Source organism: Mirounga angustirostris, unplaced genomic scaffold (assembly GCF_029215605.1).
Source record: "Mirounga angustirostris isolate CCGP_5_RB_7025 unplaced genomic scaffold, mMirAng1.0.hap1 SCAF_14, whole genome shotgun sequence".
Classification (NCBI taxonomy): domain Eukaryota; kingdom Metazoa; phylum Chordata; class Mammalia; order Carnivora; family Phocidae; genus Mirounga; species Mirounga angustirostris.
In genome coordinates, this window is record NW_026991722.1 from 84,123,760 (window position 1) to 84,148,243 (window position 24,484).

Consider the following 24,484-nt stretch of genomic DNA (forward strand, 5'->3'; position numbering starts at 1 on the left):
CATGTGTCATATTTAAAATCACGCTGGGGGAACTAGGCCTCCCAAACAGCCAGGAAGCATGGAGGGGTAAAGAGGAGTGGTTTTATGGCAGGCTCCCATGGAGAACATGCTTGTTTGACTACACCAACCCTGAAAATCCCCAGAGCTGGAAGTGTAACATGTGCTCAGTCATCTTAAAAATAAAGTAACAGAACATAAAAATTCTGCCTCAAAGGCAGACTTGAGTTCTGTTATCTTTTCCCTCCTGAGAAGGAGGCCTTCGCTTCTTGGGGATACTTGGCCCCCACGGGTCACCCTGACCTGGACCCAGGGCCTGATCCTGTGCCCACACATCTCAGATACTCTGATATTCTCTGCTGAAATGACCTCAGATGCCCCAGGAAGGGTAACTGGATACTTCTGACAGAGGACAGCAATGCTGAGTAAACCCCCAGGGAAGCCCAAGGTGGGCCAGGGAGAGATCAGAAAGCCATACGTTGACCTTTGGTGCAGACACACAGGACAGAGCTGGCCTCACGGCCCCTGGAAACAGACCCACACACTATGCTGGCTCAGCAAAGGTCCTGCTCACGCTCCGTACTGGACTGGCTATCATGGCCCCAAATTCATGTCCTTCCGGGCACCTCGGCGTGTGACTTTACTTGGAAATAGTGTCTTTGCAAATGTAGTTAGTTAGATGGGGTAGGGTGGGAATTTAGGAATGCGATCTGAGTGGTGTTCTTCAGAGCAGAGACACACAGAAGGAAGACAATGTAGATACACATACACACACACACATGCACACGCACACACGCACACAGAAAAGGCAGCATATGAAGCCAAAGGCATGGCTTGGAGTGACAGTCTACCAGCCACAGAACACCAAGGGCGGCCCCACAACCACCAGGAGCTAGGAAAGCATGAAACATATTCTTTCCTGGAGACTTCAAAGAGACCAGGGCCCAGCTGACACCTTGATTTTAGACTCTGGCCTCCAGACTCTGAGAGAACACACTTCTGTTGTCTGAAGCCACTGGCTCATGGTACTTTGCTACCTGAGCCCCGGGACACGAATACATGCTCTGCTGTACGCTCTGCATATTGCTCAAGCCTGCATGTGCCAAAACCCAAAGTGCTTAGGTTTCAAGGGCACGGGACTGCCTGGGGAGTCCCGGGACCCATGTACGAGCAAGTCCACTCCAGAAAGAAAAACTCCCACCAGCCTCCAGAGTGCTGGAGACATCCGAGAAACCCGGGGCCTTCACCTTGAGGATGTACTTAACACCTCCATAAATTAATTCCACATCCACGATGTTCAGCAGAGAAGCTGCAGGAAGGACCTGGCCCCTGAAAGAAAAGACAGACTCGTGGTCGGCTGTGGGAATGAACGAGAACGCTAGGGCCACCCTCTGGATTTAAACAAATCACCCAGCTCTTTGCCTCGCCTAAGCACCGACATATCCGGCTGTATTTAAAAAGCTAAATCCGATGAAAAGGCACGGAACGGGACGTTGCTCAGCACTTAAGGGAACAGCACTTGCTGAAGGGTGAGAAATTTCAAAAGGGCTTTCCAGGAAGCAAAATCCCATAACGCCGGTTCTCGGAAAAAACTCCCCACGTGGGAAGGAAAGCGACACATGTACTGTGACTCTATTAGTCTGCATAAGCACAATGACCACACGCTAACGGCTCTTGTCTTTTCAAAGTTGTTTCGGTAGCTTCATTTGCCCATCACAGTGTCTCTGGGGGTGATTCCTGCCTCTACCCCAGGACATTTGGCCATGTCTGGAAACATACTTGATTGTGGTGACTCCTGGCGGAGAGAGGGGGGACTCCTGCTAACTTCCCACAGTGCACAGGACAGCCCCCGTAATAAAAAAAATCAATCCGCTCAAAATGTCAAGGGGGCCGGGGCTGAGAAACGCTGGCCCATCCTAAGAGTGAGCACCCGGCTGCTTCTGGGCTGGTCCACTTCACCAGCCACGCCTGACTCAGGCGAGGGTCCAGAAGGAACATTTGCAGAGCTGACCTAGCACCTGCTTTGCTTCTCAAATCCACCTCCCCTCTGAGCTCAAGCACTATGGAGTACCTTACACAAGTCAGCATGAATAAGCCCACAGCGGTCTGCCTACTATCTACCGGCTGCCTGGAGAATGCCCCCCCTCCGCCGGTGGCCTCCTCCCAGGCAGCCTCGGTTCAGAGGCAAAGAATTTCAGAGGTAAGCACACAGGAGGGACTCCCTAATTGTCCGCTGGCTGGTTATCTGCCTCACTTGCCACTAACACGCATCCCACGGTGGGGGGGGGGGGGGGGAATTACCCTTGCACCCTACCTTTCCAGCGAGTGTAAGAAATCCGTCATGCATGTTCTGAACATCGCGTCGGCCACGTTCAAGGCTCCGCACACCACCCCAAGCATGATATCCGGCTTCTCGGCCTAGGAGAGACTCCATGCTTCAGTGTTAGTGGTGACCAAGCCCACAGAGAGGCGGGAGGTGGGGGAGAGGGGGCTCCGTGACCCCGAGGGGAGAAGCGTGCAGCTCCCCACCTGCACTTTCTCGGCGATGAGGTGATCCAACCAGCCTGTGTCGATGTCGTTGTTCTGGAAGCGCTCGGTCTCCAGCAGGTTGATGAGATACTCCACGGTGGTCCTGAAGTCGCCCCGGATGGACAGTTCCTTCAAAGCCACCACCATGTTCCTTGAGGGGAAAGGCACATGGATTGTTTTCCAAATTAATACACGTGTCAACAGAGCTCCTGCCTGGTTCTCAGGGAGCCCAGAATAGCACAGCTGAGAGAAGGGCCTGAGTCCAGCAGCCCATCTGTCAATCTCGGCTCCAGCATTTGCTGGTCAGGCAATCTTGGGCAAGTGACTTAACCGCTCTGGGACTCAGTTTCCTCATCTGGAAATCGGGGAAATAACCCTAACTTCACACGGGTGCTGGAGGATTAAAATGAGACAATCGATATAAAGCGCCTAGTCACTGATAAATAAGGTCAGCTGCTATGAACATGATTAATGACCGTGATTGTAATTATTATTAACCACTGCCAGTCGCTCTGCCTCTCTGCAGCTGGACCTACTCAAATCCCCGTATCCCAGAGCAGGTGCCACCCCTGGCTGTCCACATAGCTGCTCTGCGGGGTATGCACGAGGTGCATCTACGGAAGGCCAACACTGTTACCCCACCCAGGGTGTGGCGGTCACCTGTCCGCATGTGCTTGGTTGGTCACCACCTCCTATTTCCCAGAGGGGTGGCCTCTCCCCGAAGAGGGCTTCAGTCCAAAGGGCTGAAGTCCCACTTCCTAGGAAATAACAGGGAGAGTGTTTTGTACCATAGAAAGAGGCATTAGAACCATTCCCTACCTGGGAGAGGAGAGCTTTTACACCTGTCATGACGTTCCTGCGTGCATTCAGCAGGCGTGGCAAAGGGGCAAGAACAACCCCAGTTCGGGGCCAGGGAAATAAAGATGCAGTGAGGTCAGATGAGCACGTCAGTAGTCTCAGGAAAGTCAGGTGCGGCACGGGAGTCTGCATGTAAGCATCAAGCTATTGGGCTCAAGGGTGACCAACTTGTCCCAATTTGCTCAGGATGTGCCCAGATTTAGCAGTGAGAAATCCCAAATCCTGGGACACCCTCAGTCCCGGGGAAGCTGGCACAGCTGATCCCCCTATAAGACCCTATGAGCGGCGCCTGGGTGGCTCAGTCGGCTAAGTGGCCGACAAGATTTCTGCTCAGGTCATGATCTCACGGTGGTGAGATCCCCCGCGTTAGGCTCTGTGCTCAGTGGGGAGCCTGCTTAAGGTTCTCTCCCTCTCCCTCTGCCCCTCCCCACTTGTGCTCTTTCTCAAAAAAAAAAAAAAAAAAGCCAGAATTTTTCCTTCTGAGTTCTTTTAAGGTCCATACTGGTCATTCCCAGCATAGGACGAGCCACAGGCCATTTCCATCAGAGATCAGAGTGGGCTGGAATGGCTGGTCTCCCTCCCCTTTCAAGTTTTCACTCAGCATGATTAAAACTAATTACATAAAGCTGGGAAAGAAAGCCCACTCATCAAAATCACCCAACTCAATTTAATTCATGAACTAAGTGCCCTAGTGGCTAGATTTTAATGCTTTTTATTATGTTTTAAATTTTTTAAAAAGATTTAAAAAAATTTTTTTTTACAGAGAAAGAGAGAGAGTGAGGGGGTCAGAAGAGAGAAAATCCTAAGCAGGCTCCATGCTCAGCAAGGAACCCCATGCAGGGTTTGATCTCACGACCCTGAGATCATGACCTGAGCCAAAATCAAGCCAGATGCTTAACCAACTGAGCCAGCCAGGTACCCCTAAAGATTTTATTTTAAAGTAAGCTCTACACCCAATGTGGGGCTTGAACTTACAGTTCCGAGATCAAGAGTTGCATGCTCTACCAACTGAACCAGGCAGGCGCCCCGATTATAATGCTTTTTAAACAAAATGTCCACAAAGTCTTTGGGGTTTTTCACTCTAAACACGAGAATGTTTAAACACAAGAATGTTTAATTACAAAGTTAGTTGCTTTTTACCTTTTTGTACTCAGGGCAAGGCAGGAAAAATGGAAGATGGGGGTGTGTTTGGATTTGGGAACCCCTTTGTCAATGTGGGTTTCTCCAGGACCTACTTATAAGGTTTAAATTTAAAGAAGTCCCCCCCACACACACCTTTTTTCTAAAAAAGCTCTAGTACTTGGCACCTTTTAAATTGTGGAATCCCCTCGAACATTCTTTGGATCTCCCCCAAGTGCGAGCTGTAATGAGCTCAGGACCAAATGACCTTGGTGAGCTCATGAGCTCCCTTGACTTCATGGATCTCAGATACAGGAAGAGGACAGACTTCGCCCTTGGACTTCAGCAAAGGGCATTTAAGACCGGGTCTGCTCTGTGATTCACTCCTTTACCTCCTGACGTACTGCTGCCTCTGAGCCCCAGGCTTTTAGCTTCTGGAAGGAAGGAGGGAAAGAAGGAGGGGAGCAGGGAGATACTAACGAAATGGCCTCTTCCCGGTTCTCTCCCCAGGAGAAGCAGTGCCCGAACTGGGAATCAGCAAATTCGTGTAAGCCACCAGCAGCCGCCACGCTGAAATAACCCCACACGTTCTTGTTGCTCCGGAAATTCAGTTCCTGAACCGTTCCAGAGCTTGGCTTAAACCCCTAGAGTCAGAACAGCAAAAGCAAAGTTGGGGGGAGGGCGGGGAATCATCACACCAGATATATTTGCATCAGAATTAAATCCTAGACAAACCCAAGAAGAACCCCCACCACAACCCAAAGCTTCGTGTGATCAACAGAACGTTGATCTCTCTCACTAGGGGTGAGGGTGTACCCATGTCAAGACATTCATGCATGCATGTAATTTTTACTTAAAAAAAAAAAAAACTATAAAAATAAATAACCATGTTGGGATGGGGGGAGGAGGTACAGAAACAATAGGGGGGAATGCCGTTCACTGATGGAACTGAGTGAAAGTACATTCTGGTTTCATAAACTTGACATCGTCAGTCATAAAAAGTTTAAATGAAAGAGAAGAGGGGTTGGATTTCGAATTCCGGGATTATGAAAAAGCCAGGAGATAAAGCAATGTGATGCGAACACACACCTAATTTCCTTATGGGGGGTGGGGGTGGGGCAGAAGGCCCATCCCCCTGAGTATAATTTTGGTAAGGGGGGTGGACGCGGACCCTCTCGCTGGGATTAGGGCTCTGGACATGTGTAGTGGAGGCATCCATTTTGAGAGATGGAGAATTCCAGGTGCCCGGGCTATTTCCACTCCGAGTCCCTTCGTCCTCCCCAGCACCTGTAGACAAGCCACCATCCCCCTAAAAAATTCCCATTTCGCTTGTCCACCACCAGAGTCCATTGTTTGCAGCCAAAGATGTCAAGCTGATAGAGCTACCATAGCTTACAATTCTTTAATTAAAAGGGGAGGAGGGGGAGACAAACCTCTCATCCCAAATTTCTTGAATGTAATCATTGAACAATGAGGTTGTGGTAGGTTATGGAGATGATGTAACAGTCATCCATAAGTAAGCATGTGACAGACACCAGCTGGCTGGTTTCTCGAGGCACAAAGAAGAACAAGTCACAAAGGAACTCCTTACAAGGGACCAGACTCCAGGAAAGAGTACAGGGAGGGGGGCGGCAGAAAACCAAGGACCCGGGTTCTAAAGCTGGCTGCTTGTCCCAAAGATGGACGTGGCGCATAGGGTCCAACCGTGGGGCTCGGTCACGGCCTCAGCAGGTCGGAGGCACGAAGCAGGAGACTAACCTCTCGAGCTGTCCTGTCCATGAGCAACGACAGGCACGAAGGATCTGCCCCGGTGCCTGGCACACACTTCCCGTCAATAAACCACTGCCTTCCACGCCACGGTTTCCCTGTCTGTACTCAGAGAAGCCTGGGCATCTCATCCAAAGCTAACGTTCAGGCTCTGCCCCACACCGGGAGCCTGGGAATGGCAGGCGTGGGGGCCCCGCAAAACTTGCCTCATCGGGGTTCTCACTGGTGATTCTGGCCGCGATGACATGGCCTCGGGCGAGCGGAGGGTTGGCAGGAGTATCAAACGAAATGGGCGTCACCCCCCATGGCGACTCCCCGTAGAGAAGCCGGATATCCTTGAGCCGGGACAGCGGCACCCCCATGGCAATCTGAAATGAAGAAATCCACCCCGCGGACTGTCAGTCCCCACAAGCACCCTGGCCCCCAGACATGGAGCGCACTGCTGGACGCCCTGGAGGAGGGGTGCAGTGAATGATCTCAGGTATCCTGAGCACCTGCTGAGCACATGACACTGTGCCACATGGTGGCGGGAGAAGCAAAGCAAGAGAAAGACAGAAGGGACGCCTGGGTGGCTCAGTCAGTTGAGCATCTGCCTGCGGCTCAGGTCATGATCCCGGGGTCCTGGGATCGAGCCCCGCCTCGGACTCCCTGCTCAGCGGGGAGCCTGCTTCTCCCTCTTCTCCCTGCTCCTCCCCACTCGTGTGCTCGCTCACCTCCCTCCCTTGTGCTCTCTGTCACTACCTTTGTCTCTCTCCAATAAATAAATTTAAAAATCTTTAAAAAAAATAAATTTTAAGGCGTTCCAAAACTCATTTGAAAAATAAGTTCCAGGGGCACCTGGGTGGCTCAGTCGGTGAAGCATCTGCCTTCGGCTCAGGTCATGATCCCGGGGTCCTGGGATCGTGCCCCGCCCCGGGCTCCCTGCTCAGTGCAGAGTCTGCTTCTCCCTCTCCCACTGCCCCTCTTCCCTGCTCGTGCACTCGCTCTCTCAAAGAAATGAATAAAATCTTTAAAAAATATAAGAAATGTAAAAAAATTTTTTTTTTAATTTTATACTTTTAATTTTAGATAGATGTGCAGTGGAATCAGTGGTTTATTTTCCAACTGTCATCATTTTCTATTGTGGTATTGGGCCAGAGTGATCTTGTTCCTTCTTCCTTTCTTTCTTTCCTTCTCTCTCTTTCTTTCTTAAAAGAATGATGTTGTTCTTGGGAGGTCCTTCTACTCAAGTAGAGGCAAAGCACCATGAACGTTCAAGTCAAAACATCTCTCAAAAAGTTAAGCCAAAAAAAAAAAATTACACCGAGACACGAATAGAAAGAACACAAATGTGGCAGAGGTTAACAACCAGTGGGCTGAGGCACAGGGGATGGGGGGTAGCTGCGCAATCCTTGTAACATTCCTGAAATTTTCCAAACTAAAAAAAAAAAAAAAAAAAAAGACAAAATAGGAAACAATAAAAATGCTGACGGAGGGAGGAAGGCAGGCAGGAAAGGAAGGAGGGAGACATACATTCATACATTTTAAACATTTGAGTTCCCATTCGTGCAGGAGTTCCTAACTCTGGGTCATGAGTTCTCAATGAGGGCGATACTGCCCCGCAAGGGGGCAAATATTTGCTCTTGGGGATGAAACGATCTTACTCTGTATGTATCAGTCACAGATATATCTACAGTAAAAACATACAATATATCTGTATATTAAAATTTTATAAGGGGCTGGGAGCGCCTGGGTGGCTCAGTCAGTTGGGCATCTGCCTTCGGCTCGGGTCATGATCCCGGGGTCCTGGGATCGAGCCCTGCGTTGGGCTCCCTGCTCGGTGGGGAGCCTGCTTCTCCCTCTCCCTCTGCTGTTCCCCCTGCTTGTGCTTTCTCTCACTCTTTCTCCTGCTCTCTGTCAAATAAATAAACAAAATCTTTAAAATAAATAAAAAATAAATAAAATTTTTATAAGGGGAGAAATTAGGGGGGAAAGTGTCTAAAAAGGTTCCTTACAGTTATAAAAAAAAGTTTGAGAAATACTTCTCAATGTGCTCAATGTGAATGGATAAGAGGGGGTCCACGAATGCCCTGGAACTGTACAAAGCATATTTTTTTTCCCCAGGGAGAAATTCAACAGGTTTTGCCCATTTCTCAAAGGGCCACACAGCCAGACAAAGGTGACGAACCACTCCACAGAAGGTTCTCCGCCTGCATGGTTCTCGATGCTACTCACACAACACACTCACTTCCCCAGGGACAGCCCTCCAAGAGGGGAGCAGGACGGTCTACTATGAGCAGGACGGGGACCCTGGCCCAGCTAGAAGAAACCCCAGGGCTCTGCGCCCAGGTCCTTGCCTGTAGCTGGGCGGCCGGCAGGTTGACATCGGCGATCATCTCTGTGCAGGGGTGCTCCACCTGCAGGCGGGGATTCAGCTCCAAGAAGTGGAAGCTGCCATCCTGGCTGTAGAGATATTCCACCGTCCCCGCGCTCACGTAGCCCACAGTCTTGGCCAGGTGGACGGCACACTGCAAAGACACAGAGCCTGAAGGGTCTCCAGTGGTTTTCTTGGATCATCTTCATGGGGGGCTGAGTAGGTCCCCCACCAAACGCTGAAGATCTGCTGGGCATCCTTTGGGACCTCAGAGATCGCACTCCCTACGATGGGCCCCGGGTGTCTTCGTGGACACCCACCCCGCACTGGCAATGGGGACGGTAGGGCGCTCTTGCTGGCTGGGCGGAGCCGGCTCTCCGGCTCTGCAGAGCCCACCTGCTCCATGAACTCAAACACAGCCGGTATGGCGATGGTGGCCGGCGCCTCCTCGATGATCTTCTGATGCCGCCGCTGGATGGAGCAGTCACGCCCGAACAGGGACACGGCGTTCCCATACTGGTCAGCGAGGATCTGCACCTCCAGGTGTCGGGCATGCTCAGCCAGCTTCATGAGGAAGATGGGGGAGCTAGGGATCTCACTCTGCACCTGGGGGGAACAGCAGAGTGGCTCGATTTACCCTGAGGGACCAGGGCCAGAGCGAGAAGTCCTCTGAAGATATGTCCACGATCCTGCTGATCGTTTAGCTTTGTTTTACCTCTCTCGTGAGGACATGCCTTTCTCCTTGACGTTTTAAGTCCAACACTGTCAAAATACATCATGTAGAAGGCGGAATTTCCCCACAATCCCATTTTTCTAAAGATAATGTGCTGTTAGGATTTGGGCACATACTGCGTAAGAGTTCAATGTGGTTAAGAGTTAACTGCACACTGGTTTTCTGCTGCACCTTCAGAACACACAAAACACACAGAATGCTTTTTGAATAAAAATAGGACGAAAACGTGCCACCCAGCAGCTTTCTTTTCCTCCTTCTTAAATAGTACTCTCTTGGCGAGTTGTGCACGGTGGAACCTACAGACAGACTTACGTCATTCTTTTGATGACTAAAAGGCAATTACCCAGAAATTCTTAATGATATAAAAAAAAAGTGTTCACATGGAATGATTTCTAATAATTTTTTTTTAAAAAGCAAGCTGCAGTAATATATATGGGATGGCCCCGCTTAATATGAAAAATAAAACAGAGCTGTTATGAACACCTATATAAAAGTATACACAGAGGTGCCTGGTTGGCTCAGTCAGTAGAACATGTGACTCTCGATCTCAAGGTTGTAAGTTCAAGCCCCACGTTGGGTATAGAGATTACTTTAACATTTTTTTAAAATCTTTTTAAAAATTCTTAAAAAAAACTGGTTACATCTGGGAAGGGGAAGAAGTTCAGAGGTGGTGGTAAAAAGAGAATTTTCCTTTTTTATGCTTAACATATCCCTAAAGCGTTTGAATGTTCTCATAAGAACATTTTAATATTGCACCCACATAATCAAAAGAAACATGCTCGTGCGTGTGTGGGGGCAGTGGGTATATGGGACCGCTATACTTTCCACCCCATTTTGCTGTGAATTGAAAACTGCCCTAAAAAGTAATTTTAAAGAAAGGGGAAAAAAAAAAAAGCTTTTAAACTTACACAACCCCTAAATGTAATGGAGGATCCAGGATTGGATTCTGACACAGAAAGAAGAGATTAGTGGTGAGATCTGAGTCAAGTCTGGAGCTGACTTAATAGAAACGTATCCCTGCTAATCTGTTAGTTGTGACAAACATGGCAGAGCTAATGGAAGATATTAACAATGGGAAACCAAGGATAGATGGGGACTCCATACTACTTATGCAACTTTCAAGTAAACAGAACTTCTTCCCCTGCAAAGTACCCCAAAAACCTATCCACCCCAGTGGAGACACGTGATAGTGAAACCACTACTTTATAGAACACTCATATATTGCCCAGAATGGTTTAATTGGTAAACCTTTTTAGAAAGCAATTTATTGACATGTTTTTGTAAGTGCATGTGCATGCTATTTAACTAAGTCCTTGGCATGTGGTCTTTACCCAAGAAAATAATTCAGAAGAAGAAGAAAAAAAGCTAAGTATTATTTATGTTCCATGTTCTATAATATATATTATAGATGTTATATATTATTATGAAATATATTGTATTATAGTATAGTCATAACAACAGAAATGGAAATAAGCCCCACATTTCACAAAAAAGGAAAGGCTTGATAAGGAAAACTACAGACACACCGGGAATATTAGGCAATCATCAAAATAATTGTAAAGATTGGAACAACATGGAAAACATGTCCGTGATCTACAATTTAGAATTTTTTTAAATGTAGAACAAAACACTATGTAGAACGAATACAACTCTTTAAAACATGCACGTGAACAAGGTCTAGAAGAAACCCTAGAAATTCTAAAATAGTTGCATTAAGAATGGGAAGATCGTTAGCCTACCCTTTTTTAAACATTGCCAATGGGCAACTATAACAGGCATAAAGTTTTAAAAGTGAAAACCCAGCTACAAATAAGTAAATACATGGTTCATTCCTACAACAAAAACCAATCATCTAGAAAGGTTAAAAATACCAAGACTACTAAAATTTACAAAATGTCCCATCTTCCAATAGACGTGAATACAGTCACAAGCAGATAGATACTCCGGCCCTGTATCTCTGAAATCATTTAAAGTCACGTGGATTCACAGGATTGAACATCTAAGGACATGGTATATGGATCAACCCAAACCAGGGACTTCTGTGTGTGAAAACGTACACATGTGCTTCAGGACACAGCACAGCAATATTCCAGCTCCCATGAATGTCCTGTTGACTTCTGACACAGTAATGTTAATGAACATAATCTGGTGGCCAACAGCTAAATACACGCAATTCCCACAGATATATGGAAAAATGCTCAGCAAGAAGAGCTCACTTGTCTGAAAAGGATTGGGAAGTCCTCGGCACTCTCTGCCTTCCGGATTCCTTTCCCTCCACCGCCTTCCGATGCTTTGATCATCAAGGGAAAACCAATTTTTTCTGCCACCTGGGGGTGAAGGACAAACAGACCTCTTTAGAAGGTAGACAGTTTCCAAGCTAAAAGGACAATGAGAAGGTTCCAGCACCTTGGCCTCCCAAGCCCTGCGTTACCTCTAAGCCCTCATCTATATCTTTCACACAGCCCTGGTTGTAAACATCTTCTGGGACAGTGATTCTTTTCCCCTGCTGCAGATCATCTTCTGTCCATTCCACCATCAGACCTAGAGAGTCACAAAAAAAGCTGAATCCTCCCAAGGATGGCAGAGAAACACAACACAGAAACCACAGGGCCTTTCCTCACCAAAGCCTCTCTAGACCTGGGTGCTGGACCAATAGTATACAGACATGGTCCTTCAGCTTCCCACAATGGCTTTTAATTCTCTTAAGGGCTGACTCAACCTTGAATGGGAAATCAAGCTTAAGAAATTCAGACTGAGGGGCGCCTGGGTGGCTCAGTCGTTAAGCGTCTGCCTTTGGCTCAGGTCAAAAATTCCATCTTTGGACAAAAAAAATCAAATTGGAGAGGAAACTCCTGAGACTTTTTCCTGTTCATTTTTAATTTATTCTAGAAATTCTACTTGTCAGAATTTATCCTAAGGAAATGATTAAAAAGTACATAGAGATTTAGCTAGTAGACTATCAAGACTCCATTACTTTTAGTATTTTTTTTTAAAGATTTTATTTATTTATGTGAGAGAGGGCCAGAGAAAGAGCAAGAGTGGGGGAGAGGGGCAAAGGGAGATGGAGAAGCAGACTCCCTGCTGAGCACAGAGCCCAAGGAGGGGCTCAATCCTAGGACGCTGAGATCATGACCCAAGCCAGAAGTTGGACACTTAATCGACTGAGCCACGCAGGTGCCCCTACTTTCAGTATTTTTTAAAATTAGAGCAAAACAACCTGGAAACAACCTAAATATCTAACCATAGAGGACTAGTTAAGTAAATTATGGTACATCTATATGATAAAATCGTATGCAGACATTTTAAATGTCATAAAGTGTATTTATTGACATAGAAGGGTTAGTGAGAAAAAATAAGTCACAAACTATAGTAAATATAAGATCTCTGGCTTTTTAAAGGATGTGCCTAGAAAAAAAAAACACTGGAAAGGTAGGCACCTAGAATATAACAAATATTCAACACCAGGTCATAGGATTATGGATGATTTCTATTTCTTTTCTTTTCTTCTTCTTCTTTTTTTTTTTTTTTTGGTAATCCTATATTTTCTAAGCTGTCTACAATGAAACTGTACCACTGCTTTAATAATTTTAAAAAATTTTAAATGAAAGAATAAAAAAAGCATACTCCTGTCACGCCCTCTGCTCATATTGGTGGAAGAGATCCCCCAAAGTGAAGCTCAGGCCACTTACCACTTCCACTCCAGGGCAGTGTTGGGATCTGCAGCGTCTGGGCCACAATGGTGGAGGCGATCTTATCTCCCAAGGCCCACATGGCCTCACTGGGAGGGCCTGAGGAATCAGGGACAAAGGGGGAAGGCAGAATCGAGTTAGTCACAAGCCCCTCGCAGCCAAGTGCCTGCCAAATGCACAAAGAAAAGTACTCAGATCCTAGCTCTCGAGGAATTTAACATCAAGTCGGGGAAGGGAAAAATCTGTTAGTCTGCTACTTCATCAGATGTGGTTGAAGTCTGCTGTTCTTAGTACATATGGATTGTAGACCTGGTCTGAGTTATAACCTAAGCTATGGGGCATACACAGAATTTGCTTTTCAGGAAGAAGGCAACAAGCTAGACCAAAGGTGGCAAGCTAGCACCTCAAAAAGGTTAGCAAACTTCTCCTATAACGAGCCAGATAGGAAATATTTTCAGCTCTGTGGGTCTGCTTGTCTCTGTCACAAATATTCAGCTTTGCCAGTGTTGGGCCAAAGCAGCCATAGGCGATACATAAATGAATGAGCTGCGCTGTGTTTCAGTAAAACTTCATTTACAAAAGCAGGCAGCGGGCTGGACTTGGCCTGTGGGCTGTAGTTTGATGGCTTGCAGGCTGGATCACCAAGCTCCAGAGGAGCTAAGGGATAATGAGGGTCTCGTGTATAGCCAGTCAAAGACTATGGACAGAGAAAATATAAGCAAGCACGAGTTACTAGGCAGACCCTTGGGATATCAGGTGTTGATCTGTACCGAGTTGCTTCAAGTACGGTGTGTGTTGGAGGCCCAGCACGAAGGAAGAGCAACAGGGATTTATTGTGGATGGTAAATGATTCCCCTAAATCATGCCAAGATGTCAGACAGCATGAGAGCACACACAAAGTTTACAAATGCAAACCCTAAAACAGACAGACCCCATAGACAGTAAGTATCATTTTTACCTTGTAAGTCATAGAGCTGAGGGACTCTAGTCCCAAAATGCTAGGTCATTCCAAAACCCGGAGAATAGCCCAAGAAAGGCATGGGCTTATCAGAAATGTGACCTCCAAAGCCAGTCAGAAATCTGAACATGGCTGGTATCTCGGTGCCAGCAGGAGCACAAGCAGAGGGTTCTGCTTGTCCCAGCATCCTTCTCCCGTGGGACCCATGGCAACAGTTCCTATGTCCCTGGGCTGGCCAACCGCCCCTCCCACCCCGGACTGGCTTGCTCCTGACCATGAAAGGGTGAGAGGTGGGGCTATCACACTGACCCCCACCTTGCAGGGCTACACTGGAAAGAGAACGTGACCTGGCAGAGTGTCCCGTCAATGCCCCAATTCCCCCGTATCAGACGGCGACACTCACTCTACCTAAGAAAGCAATCTCGTGCTTGCACAGGAGCTCCGGCAGTTTGGGGTTTTCGGAGGCATGGCCCCAGCCAGCCCACACCGCCTGTAAACATAGAGAGGTGGGAATGAGGATCTTCCTTCTCCCGTCACACACCGAAAGCTCTTCGCGGCGTCGCATCAGCCCTGGATTTCAGAGTCTTGCAGGACCTGCAGCCTCTGACCCTTCCGAACTGCAGGAGTGAGTTGCTCCACAGCTCAGAGCATCATCCCCCCAGTAGGCAGACTGGGCACCCCATCCGACTTACCTGCACGGGGATTCTCTTGGCAATGTCCACAACCAGCTCCACGTTGGCATAATTGTTGTTGTTGGGCCCTCCCGGGACAGGGACATACTGATCTGCCATCTTGATATACTCTGGAATTAGATGAGAAAAGGAAAGAAAAACTGAGAGGCTGAAGTTCACTGCATGACTACCTACAGCTACTGAAAGGAAGGCCAGAAATTCCACTTCTAGGAATAAATACGTCCTAAAAAACCCTAGTCATCGATGAAGCCGAAGAGTGATGTTAAGAGGATGTCCAGAAACTGAGAAGTTTCTGTGGCCGCAAGGGAAAGGTGTGGATGATCATGTGAGGACAACTGAACGTGATGTCCACTGTGGGAAAATATAGAGGCATCAGGACAAGGCCTGGAAGGGAACAAAGAAAGAAGGAAGGAAGCTATCAGAATGGTTGGGATGAGAGGAGGGGTGTTCAATTAATCCCTATTTCCAGTTTATCTTAATATCGTTTTGCCATTAAACAATACAATGATCTTTGTTTTTTGGGGTTTTTTTTAAGATTTTATTTATTTGACAGAGAAAGACAGTGAGAGAGGGAACACAAGCAGGGGGAGCGGGAGAGAGAGAAGCAGGCTTCCCACTGAGCGGGGAGCCAGATGCGGGGCTGGATCCCAGGACCCTGGGATCATGACCTGAGCCGAAGGCAGACGCCTAACGACTGAGCCACCCAGGCGCCCCTACAATGTTTTTAATCATGGTGAAAAACAGGTAACATAAAATTTACCATCTAACTCATTTTTCCAGAGTATAGTTCAATAGCATTTAGCACATTCACACTATTGTGAACCAGATCTCTAGAACTTTTGTCTTCTGACAAATCTGAAACTCTACCCATGAGACAACACCTCCCCTTGTCCCCTCCTGCAGCCCCCGGCCACCATCATCTTTCTGTGTCTATAAATTTCACGACTCTGGGGACCTCATCTATGAGGAATCCTAGAGTATTTGTCTTTTTGTGACTGGTTTCTTGCACTTAGAATAGTGTCTTCCAGGTCCTTCCACACTGTACCATGTGATAGCATTTCCTTCCTTTTTAAGGCTGAATACAATACAATGTTTTGATCTTAAAATACTCACGCCCTTTAGGCCAGAAATTCCACTTCTAGGAATAAATACGTTCTAAAAAACCCTAATCATCAAAGAAGCCGAAGAGTGATGTTAAGAGGATGTCCACCAGGCAGTGTTTTGAAGTGTGAAATGCTAGACTCGAGCCAGAGGCAAGGCCAGTCTCTCTGTACTATGGAATTCTCTGGGATCCTGAGAAGGAACAGTGTGGAACTTTATGTGCAGATCCTTCCAGGCTGCCCGCCTCCGATGTTTATGCAACACAAGAGTGTCGGCCGCAGGGGAGGTCCCAGAGGCGACAGAGTGAGAAGTCAGACAAGCTCCATCTTGTCCCTGAGTTTTTCTCTACTGTCAGAGAAGATAAACAAGAAAATAGACACAGTAACACCAAGCTGGGGTCAGCGCCAGGGCCCTCCGGGAAAGCCACATGGGAGGACGCGACCAGTAGGTTGGGGCAGGGAGGGGTAGAGGCTTGCTGTGCCAGGAGCTTCAGGGAAAAGCACTGTCAGCAGAAGATCCAGCATGTTCCAAGGTTCTGGGACAGGAAAGAGCTCAGCTCGCCCAGGAAGCGACAAGGCCAGCGTGGCTGGGACGCAGGGTTGGAGGGCAGGGGCACTGGATGGGGCCAAGAGGCTGGCAGAGCCACGTCATGTGGCACCTTAACTGGCCTGAGTAAGGACCTGGAATTTTGGTCTGAGCGTGGGAGCCCCTGCACAATAAGGCTGTGGGTTCCAATCCTGCCTGAGCCACATACTGGCTGTATGACCCTGGGTGAATGATTTCTGTCCCTGTGCCTCAACTGCCTCATCTATAAAATACGGTTGACAATCGAATCTGTCCTCTGAGTTAGAAGGAGGCTGCATCTGTGCAGGGCTGAGCCCAGGGACAGCACGGCAGCCTCTTAAGCATTTAAAGAGCTGCTGATGGGACCTGCGCTGTGTTTTTAAGAAATCACTTTGGCTACTGTGTGGATAAAGGTCTGTAAGGGGATACGATTGTTCAGGGGAAAAAAGCAAATCGTCCAACAGTTATTTATAGAATGATCTATGTGAATAGACATAGAAAACAAATGAACAGAAGAATGCATGATTGAAGTACAATACAGACATCTGCGGGGGAAACACCTGGACGAGGAGAGGCCAATCTGTTGTAACATGGACATTTCTCAGAGATGGGATTTCCACTTTGTATAGTAACCACTTGCATTTTTAATTAAACAAAGAAGGAAAGGCAAATAAATGTGGGCTCAGGAGGGGTACCCTGGGACTCTGGGGTCCAGGGTGGACTTGCCTGGGTATAATGGAAGAGGTGAGGGCAGGTAAGGACAGGGGGTGGCAGGAGGGGAAGGAGTCAAGGCCCAGGTACCTGCATTGGCCTTCAGGTCCTCTGGGGTCACCATGACTACAAACCGGATGGCCCGCTCGTTGCGGAACATCTCGTAGGCCCACCTGCGGATGGAGCGCATGCACTTCACGGCAGCGATGCCATTGTTGGCGATGAGCACCTGGACAAGGACAATGAGGAAGGGGCCAGAGCTGCACGCCTACCTGTGCTGGGAGCTGCATGCTACCCTGGGGTCCATGTCCCAGCTACAGAGCCTCCTCAGGTACCTCTTTGCATTTTTACAGCACACAGCCTGGCAGAGAGTTGCTCAAAATCTGCTGGCTGCATGAATAGATGATGATCAAATGGGTGACTGGATGGGTGGATGGATGGATGGACAGATGGGTGGATGGGTGGATGGGTAGATGGATGGATGAATGGTCAGGCGGAGGATCGAATGGATGGTTGGAGGGGTGGGTGGATGGATGGCTGGACAGATAGGTGGGTGGATGGATGGCTGGACAGATAGGTGGATGGGTGGATGGGTGGGTAGATGGATGGGTGGGTAGATGGATGTATGAATGGTCAGGCAGAGGATCAAGTGGATGGATGGGTGGATGGATGGACAGATGGGTGAGTGGGTGGGTGGATGGATGGATGAATGGTCAGGCAGAGGATCGAATGGATGGTTGGAGGGGTGGGTGGATGGATGGATGGACAGGTGGGTGGGTGGGTGGGTGGATGGATGGATGGACAGATGGGTGGGTGGATGGGTGGATGGGTGGGTAGATGGATGGATGAATGGTCAGGTGGAGGATCAAGTGGATGGATGGGTGGATGGATGGACAGATGGGTGAGTGCGTGGATGGATGGACAGATGGGTGAGTGGGTGGGTGGATGGATGGATGAATGGTCAGGCGGAGGATCGAATGGATGGTTGGAGGGGTGGGTGGATGGATGGCTGGACAGATGGGTGGGTGGATGGGTGGATGGGTGGATGGATGGGTAGGTAGATGGATGGGTGGGTAGATGGATGGATGAATGGTCAGGCGGAGGATCAACTGGATGGATGGGTGGATGATGGACAGATAGGTGGGTGGATGGATGGACAGATAGGTGGTGGACAGATGGACAGATGGGTGGATGGATGGATGGACAGAAAGATGGATGAATGGATGGGTGGACGGATAGAAGGATGGATGGATGGTTGGAGGATGGATGAATGGATGAGAGGATGGCTGGATGGATGGACAGATGGATGGACAGGATGGACAGGATGGGATGAATGAATGATTTTGATTCCTTTGTTGGCACTTAACATTTTTGAATGCCTAGTATATACCAAGCTACAGTACAATATATCTCACCAGCATTACTTCACTTCACCCTTACTTCAACCCTTGAAAGTGATTGTATTCTTATCTTTATTAGGGGTTAAAGATATTAAAACTCAAGGAGTTGAGGCACTTGCCCCAGGTCACACAGCTAGTAAGTGGCAGAGACGTGACTCCTGAGCCCTGCACAGTCAGATCTGTGCTCTGAACTGCCCCCAACCCCGTGGCTGCCTCTGTATTCTGGAGATTAAAGGCCCCAGACTCGGTGGAGAGGAAAGGCAGTAATGTTGGCTGTCCTCAGCAACTGAGAGCAACAGAAAAGGTCCGGTTTCAATTCTTAATGTGCCATGAACTTCCTGTGTGGCATTAGGCAGACCCCTTCCCTCTCTGAGCTTCATCTCCACAATAGGATCTCAGACTGGCCAACGTCCTGGCTCGATCTATAAGAAATAAAACCAATCTCTAGTGTTCCTGTTAAAAAAAAAAAGGGCATACGGCTTCAAAGCTCTGACTTATATAGCAAGAATGTAATTTTAAGGCCCCTCCATTGCTGACTAATTTTCATGACAGCCCTGAAGGACAAGTCTCATTAGAGATTGGGAATGTGACTGCCTCTATTTTACAGAAGGGGAAACCGAGCCCAGGTGTCATATCCTGTGAGTGGCCATAGCAGACGGAGCCCAGAGCCCTGGGCTCAGATTCGGTGTTCTCTCCTTTCAGAAATGCCTCCCGAACAGCAATGACGGGACAGCAGGGCTTTGGTTTTCTTAATCTTATTACCAAAGCAAGGCTTGGTCAAGAAGGAAGGGCTCTGGGTGACCCCAGGACAGCCAGTTTCCCTGGGCCCCATTTGTTCCAGCACATTCTGGGAGCCCCCAGGGGAGAAAGCCACTGCAGGCTGGCTTGCTGTTCTAATCCCACAGCTGCAGCTTTCCCCTCAGAAGGGCAGAGCTGGGTTTTATGCCTGCCCCCAATAACCTAGAAAGCAATCCCTTGCACGAAGGAACCTCGGGGTCTCTGCAAACCTCAATCTCCTCTTCCGTGAAATGGGGGGTCATGCACCTATTGCTTCTGGCTGTCAGGAGGGTGAAAGGTGATGAATTCCAGCATGTAGCTCTTGGCCAGTACTCACAGAAGGGTGGCCTGGCCCTTTCTCTGCAGCGTGACCATGAGCCTGAAGCAGGTTCTCTCACTTCCAGCTGGGAAGAGGGGCCCCACCCCACCCTGACTGCTGGGACCCCATCTGTACCTTCTCGATGACCCGATCCCCCCCAAAGCGCGTGACAAACTCAGCCGGAGAGGCCACGGTAAAGTCTCTGTGCAGGTCCAGCTTCTTCAGTTCTCGGCCCCTCTTTACCAGGTGGAGTCCCGACATGCTGGGTCTGCAGAGGGAAGAGGACAGACCCCGATGAGCCAGGAAGCCTGGTCCACTCGGGGAGAGAGTCAGGAGCCCAGCACCTTACAAAATCAACATCAACAGAGAAGCAGGAGCCCATCAGACCCCTTCTGCTTTGTAGTCCTCCCTGGGGACCTTGAAGCGTTTCACAAGGAGACTCAAGAGGCTGGTGCAGGAATGAAGCAGAAGCGATCCCCTGACCTGACCCAAGCTGTATGTTGAGCTCTTTAATCTTAAATTAATTTTTACTTGCTATGCTCCCTATTTAAAAACTCAAATAATACAAAAAAGCCTATGGGGGAGGGGGGTTTATGATCAGGGAGAAAGTCCACACAGTCCAATACCTGAGACTTACTAAACAGTATTGATCTCTTTCATGCATTTTTCTGTACATGCATCTCAAAACTTTTATAACTGAAAACCAAAAAATGTGTAACAACCAGGGCGCCTGGGTGGCTCAGTTGGCTAAATGTCTGACTCTTGATTTCAGCTCAGGTCATGATCTCAGGGTCGCTGAGATGGAGCCCCGGGTCGGGGCGGGAGGTGTCCATGCTCAGTGGGGAGTCTGCTTGAGATTTTCTCTCTCTCCCTCTCCCTCTGCTCATGTGCTCTCTCTAAATAAATAAAATCTTAAAAAAATGTAAAACAACCAAATGGTGGTTCCTTGCCCCATCCCCTCCAGAACCACACAACAGAGAAAATCACTTTTCTGGCATTTACACCTTTCCGTAGTTCTAAACAATGTCACCATTAGGTGTATCCTCTTGTGTGACACCATCAATGGATCTTTGATCTTGAGAGACGAGGAATGAGCACTCTTGGCCATCCCATCTGCTTCCCGTCCCCCAAACTCTCAACGTAGGTTCCTCTCAATACAGATCCTGTATTTGGGATTTCATGAATCTGGGATTATTCACAAATGAGGGCTGGGGTAGACCAGATTTTCCTTTCTTCTTCTTTTCCCTGGAGACAGTGGTTTTTTTCATTTGCGTAGCTCTCCTTGCACCTGCTGCTAATGCCATCCACTCCTTCTCATACCCTCCTAGTACACGACATAGTTGATCAGCTCCATCATTCTTCATTGGCGACATCCCTCCTGGAGGCCTTTACTCTCTACACTCATACTGAACGGCTCTTCTCCGACCCCCTACACAACTGTCATTCTGAGACTTCCTTTTGCTGACATCCCTAGGATTCCTTTTGCCTTTTCTCAGGGTTTGATCCCTAATTTGGGGGATCAAATGGCTCCCTTTCTTGGTGGACTCCCTTGTTTCGTTGGGACATATCCTCCAGTAGTTCTATCCAGTTAAAAAGATGGTACAATGGGACGGTACATGACAACGGTGCCCTCAACATGCCTATCCTGCTTCTGGATGCCCTGGGCTACCTCATCGCTATCACCTTGGAGATTCCCTTTGATTCTAGGTTGGATCTCTGTTTCCTGTCTCCCATGTGTTGCTCCACTTTGGTTTCTTATCTTGCTTCAGTTGAAGACATCCTTCAGTAGCTTTCTAAGAAAAGGTGTTTGGGAATGAGGGGTAGGAATGAGCTAATGATTCATAATCTTGCAAGTTCTGAAACTATCTCTCTTCTGATCTGTTTGACCTTATCATTTGGCTGTGTATGGAATTCTATAACGGAAAACCTTCTCCTTCAGAGTTTTGGAAGACTTGCACCATTGTGTCGTAGCTTCCAAGGACACTAGAACAGAGATGTTCTGATAGCTTGATTCTTCACAGGTGACCTGTTTTTTCATATCCAGAAGCTTATAGGATCTTGTCTCTGTCTTCCATAGTCTACAGTTTCCCAGGGATGTGCTCAGGTATGTGTCTCCTTCCATCCAGTGGGGCTGTGAATCTTCAGGCTCCTTCAATGTGGAAACTCACATCCTGGGATTTGTCTTCAAATATTTCATTCAAATTATTTCCCTGCCCCCTTTTTCCTCTATTCTTTCCAGAAGGCTTATTATTTGGATGTTGAAATTCTTAGACTGGCCTGCAAGTTTCTGTCTTTTTCCCCTCTCCTATTTCCTATCCCTTGTCTTTCACTTTCTGGGCGATTCCTTCAGCCTTCTCTCCTAACCTGCTGTTGTGTTTCTAATACCCAAGGGCTTGTTATTGGCTCACAAAGTTTCCTTTTTGTGCATCCTGTTCCTATCTGTGCAACACCCTCCCTGGCTTGAAGGAGGGTATTAATGGCAGCTTTTTCAAGTTCTCTTCTCCTGGCATGGTTTCTGTTTCTTCCAAGTCTCCTGTGTCCCTCTGTTTGATTGTTTGGGGCCTGCCTTCCATATTAGAAACTGTACCCAAGCCTCAGTCACTTCCTCGTGCTCAAGAGCAAAACTAAAGGGCTGACAGAAGGTACTGAGTTGGGGCCAGTGGACGCTGAGCTCGATGCTCAGGATCAGGGGTGGTGGGGGCTGCTATGTACCAGGGAACCCCAAGTACACTAGCGTCTTCTTCCTTCAATGGTCCAATACTCAAATGGCCAGGAGCTGGGGAAGGAGTGGTGAGGGAAGTGGTGGGACAGGTCTCGGGGTGAGGGGGCAGGGCAGGTTTCAGAATTCAGCACCTACACAGACCCTGATCCTTGTGTTTGGGATACAGACCTCATACACCTCCACTGTGCCCATCAGTCCCCAGTCCCAAGACCCTCTGTTTTTCCCTCTCCAGGGAATGAACCACCTGCTTTCTGTTGAGGTGCAAGTGGGCAACCCCCGGCCACACAAAGCAGGCAAGAAGATCTGGGCATCTTTTACCCAATTCTTCTCATTTTGGTACCCTCTCTTGCCCCACTCAAGTGCAGAGGTACCTGACGCTGCCAGTCCCCACGCCTTTCAGAGTGCAGATCCAGTAGGTTCTCAGCTGTCCTCACTGCTGCTTTATGACTCAGCCGTCTTGGTTCTGCTAAGCCAGTTACCGCTTGTTCATCTGCTTCTGACCTCTAATTAGCTGTGGCTAATCTTCCCAACTGTTCTGCCAGGCTTGATAGGTTTCCCTCTCTCTTTTTAAAAAAACATCTCCTTGCTGTCATTTGGTGGGATGTTGACAGGAAGAGGATCAGGCATGCACATTCAGTCCACTTTCTCTTTTTTCTTTTCTTTTCAAGATTTATTTATTTGAGTGCGGGGTGGGACAGCAGGACAGAGAGTCTTAAGCAGACTCTGCGCTGAGCACGGAGCCCAATGCACGCTTGATCTCATGACCCTGAGATCACGACCCCAGCCAAAACCAAGAGTTGGATGTCCAACTGACTGCGCCCCCCCGGCACCCCTCAGTCTACTTTCTTTTTTTTTTTTTTTAAGATTTTATTTATTTATTTCACAGAGAGAGACACAGCAAGAACAGGAACACAAGCAGGGGGAGTGGGAGAGGGAGAAGCAGGCTTCCTGCCAAGCAGGGAGCCCGATGCGGGGCTCGATCCCAGGACCCCGGGATCATGACCTGAGCCAAAGGCAGACGTTTAATGACTGAGCCACCCAGGCGCCCCCTCAGTCTACTTTCTTAAGGTGGCGATGAGGCATTAAGCTGAGAGCCATCTGTTAAGAATTAGGCTAGCAGTTAACCACACACAGGTATGTCCAGTGGCTGTTACAAGGGCAAGGATGAGTGGGTTCAGGGGACCAAAACTTTGGTGAAGAACTAACTGATCATAAGGAACACTGCCAACACAGCACCATCTATCATCTGAGAAAAAAACAGCAAAATTGGAAGCAAATAGTCAGGAAAGAGAAATTCCATTTTATAGATGGGCAAACTGAGGCCCAGCCAGGCAAAGAGGTCACAGAGCAAGTCAGCAGACCTGGGGCTGTTTCTACCACACTGGGAAGTGTTGGATGTGGACATTTTCTTTCTTTTTTTTTTTTAAAGATTTTATTTATTTATTTGACAAAGAAGGAGAGAGAGAGCACACAAGCAGAGGCAGAGGGAGAGGGAGAAGCAGACTCCCCACCGAGCAGGGAGACTGATGCGGGGCTTGATCCCAGGACCCTGGGATCATGACCTGAGCCGAAGGCAGACGCCTAACGACTGAGCCACCCAGGCACCCCGGATGTGGGCATTTTCTGCTGTACAAAGTCTTTGTGTCTAGTACAGGTCCCCGTGAGAAAGCCACCTACAAACCTGCAGTCTGCCCCCACTCCCCAGTGTGAGCTGCCAAAGGCTCTGCCCATCACAAAGGAAAACACTGAGTTCGGGGCCAGGGGAACAAAAAGAGAAATGAACGATGTGTTTCCATGCCACAAGAGGATATGTGTTTGCAGTGAAGACTTTCTCCATTCAACTGGGCTTAGCCAGAGAGCCTGAATGAATGAACTGACAGATGAGCAAATGATTTCTGGCCCGTGAGAGAACCTCATTGCCTGCCACAAAGTGTGAGCAGCTTTTCTCCTAAGACCTCCTAGGACTGAATTGCTGAAACAAGATTGGACTTAGAAAAGTACTTTGGAAGGTCAATATCATCTTGCAAATGGGAACAGTGCTTTTATCATAATTACAGCCCATCAACCAGCAAGTAGCTCAATTTGTTTTTAAGGACTTTATTTCTTTACAAAAACAGGCAGATGCGGCCGGAAGGCCCTAACCTGCAGGCCCCTGATCTAGGGAAATAGACACCAAAATGTAATCTCAGGGTGGT

At 48.3% G+C, this 24,484-nt stretch overlaps 1 protein-coding gene across 4 annotated transcripts in view; it reads right to left on the reverse strand.

Annotated features, from left to right (window-relative positions):
• The window catches only part of ACACB (acetyl-CoA carboxylase beta), a 123,538-nt gene that overhangs the window by 63,374 nt on the left and 35,680 nt on the right, over positions 1-24,484 (reverse strand). For all 4 annotated transcript variants that reach the window (XM_064578534.1, XM_064578533.1, XM_045887467.3 and 1 more), the window contains 14 exons: positions 19,703-19,835; positions 17,162-17,300; positions 14,696-14,805; positions 14,412-14,493; positions 13,046-13,144; positions 11,788-11,897; positions 11,573-11,683; positions 9,020-9,229; positions 8,607-8,777; positions 6,477-6,638; positions 4,984-5,147; positions 2,527-2,677; positions 2,312-2,415; positions 1,245-1,326 (listed from right to left, as the gene is read on the reverse strand). In XM_064578534.1, coding sequence (XP_064434604.1) covers positions 1,245-1,326; positions 2,312-2,415; positions 2,527-2,677; positions 4,984-5,147; positions 6,477-6,638; positions 8,607-8,777; positions 9,020-9,229; positions 11,573-11,683; positions 11,788-11,897; positions 13,046-13,144; positions 14,412-14,493; positions 14,696-14,805; positions 17,162-17,300; positions 19,703-19,835 — 1,828 coding nt within the window. The remainder of the gene's footprint in view (positions 1-1,244; positions 1,327-2,311; positions 2,416-2,526; positions 2,678-4,983; positions 5,148-6,476; positions 6,639-8,606; positions 8,778-9,019; positions 9,230-11,572; positions 11,684-11,787; positions 11,898-13,045; positions 13,145-14,411; positions 14,494-14,695; positions 14,806-17,161; positions 17,301-19,702; positions 19,836-24,484) is intronic.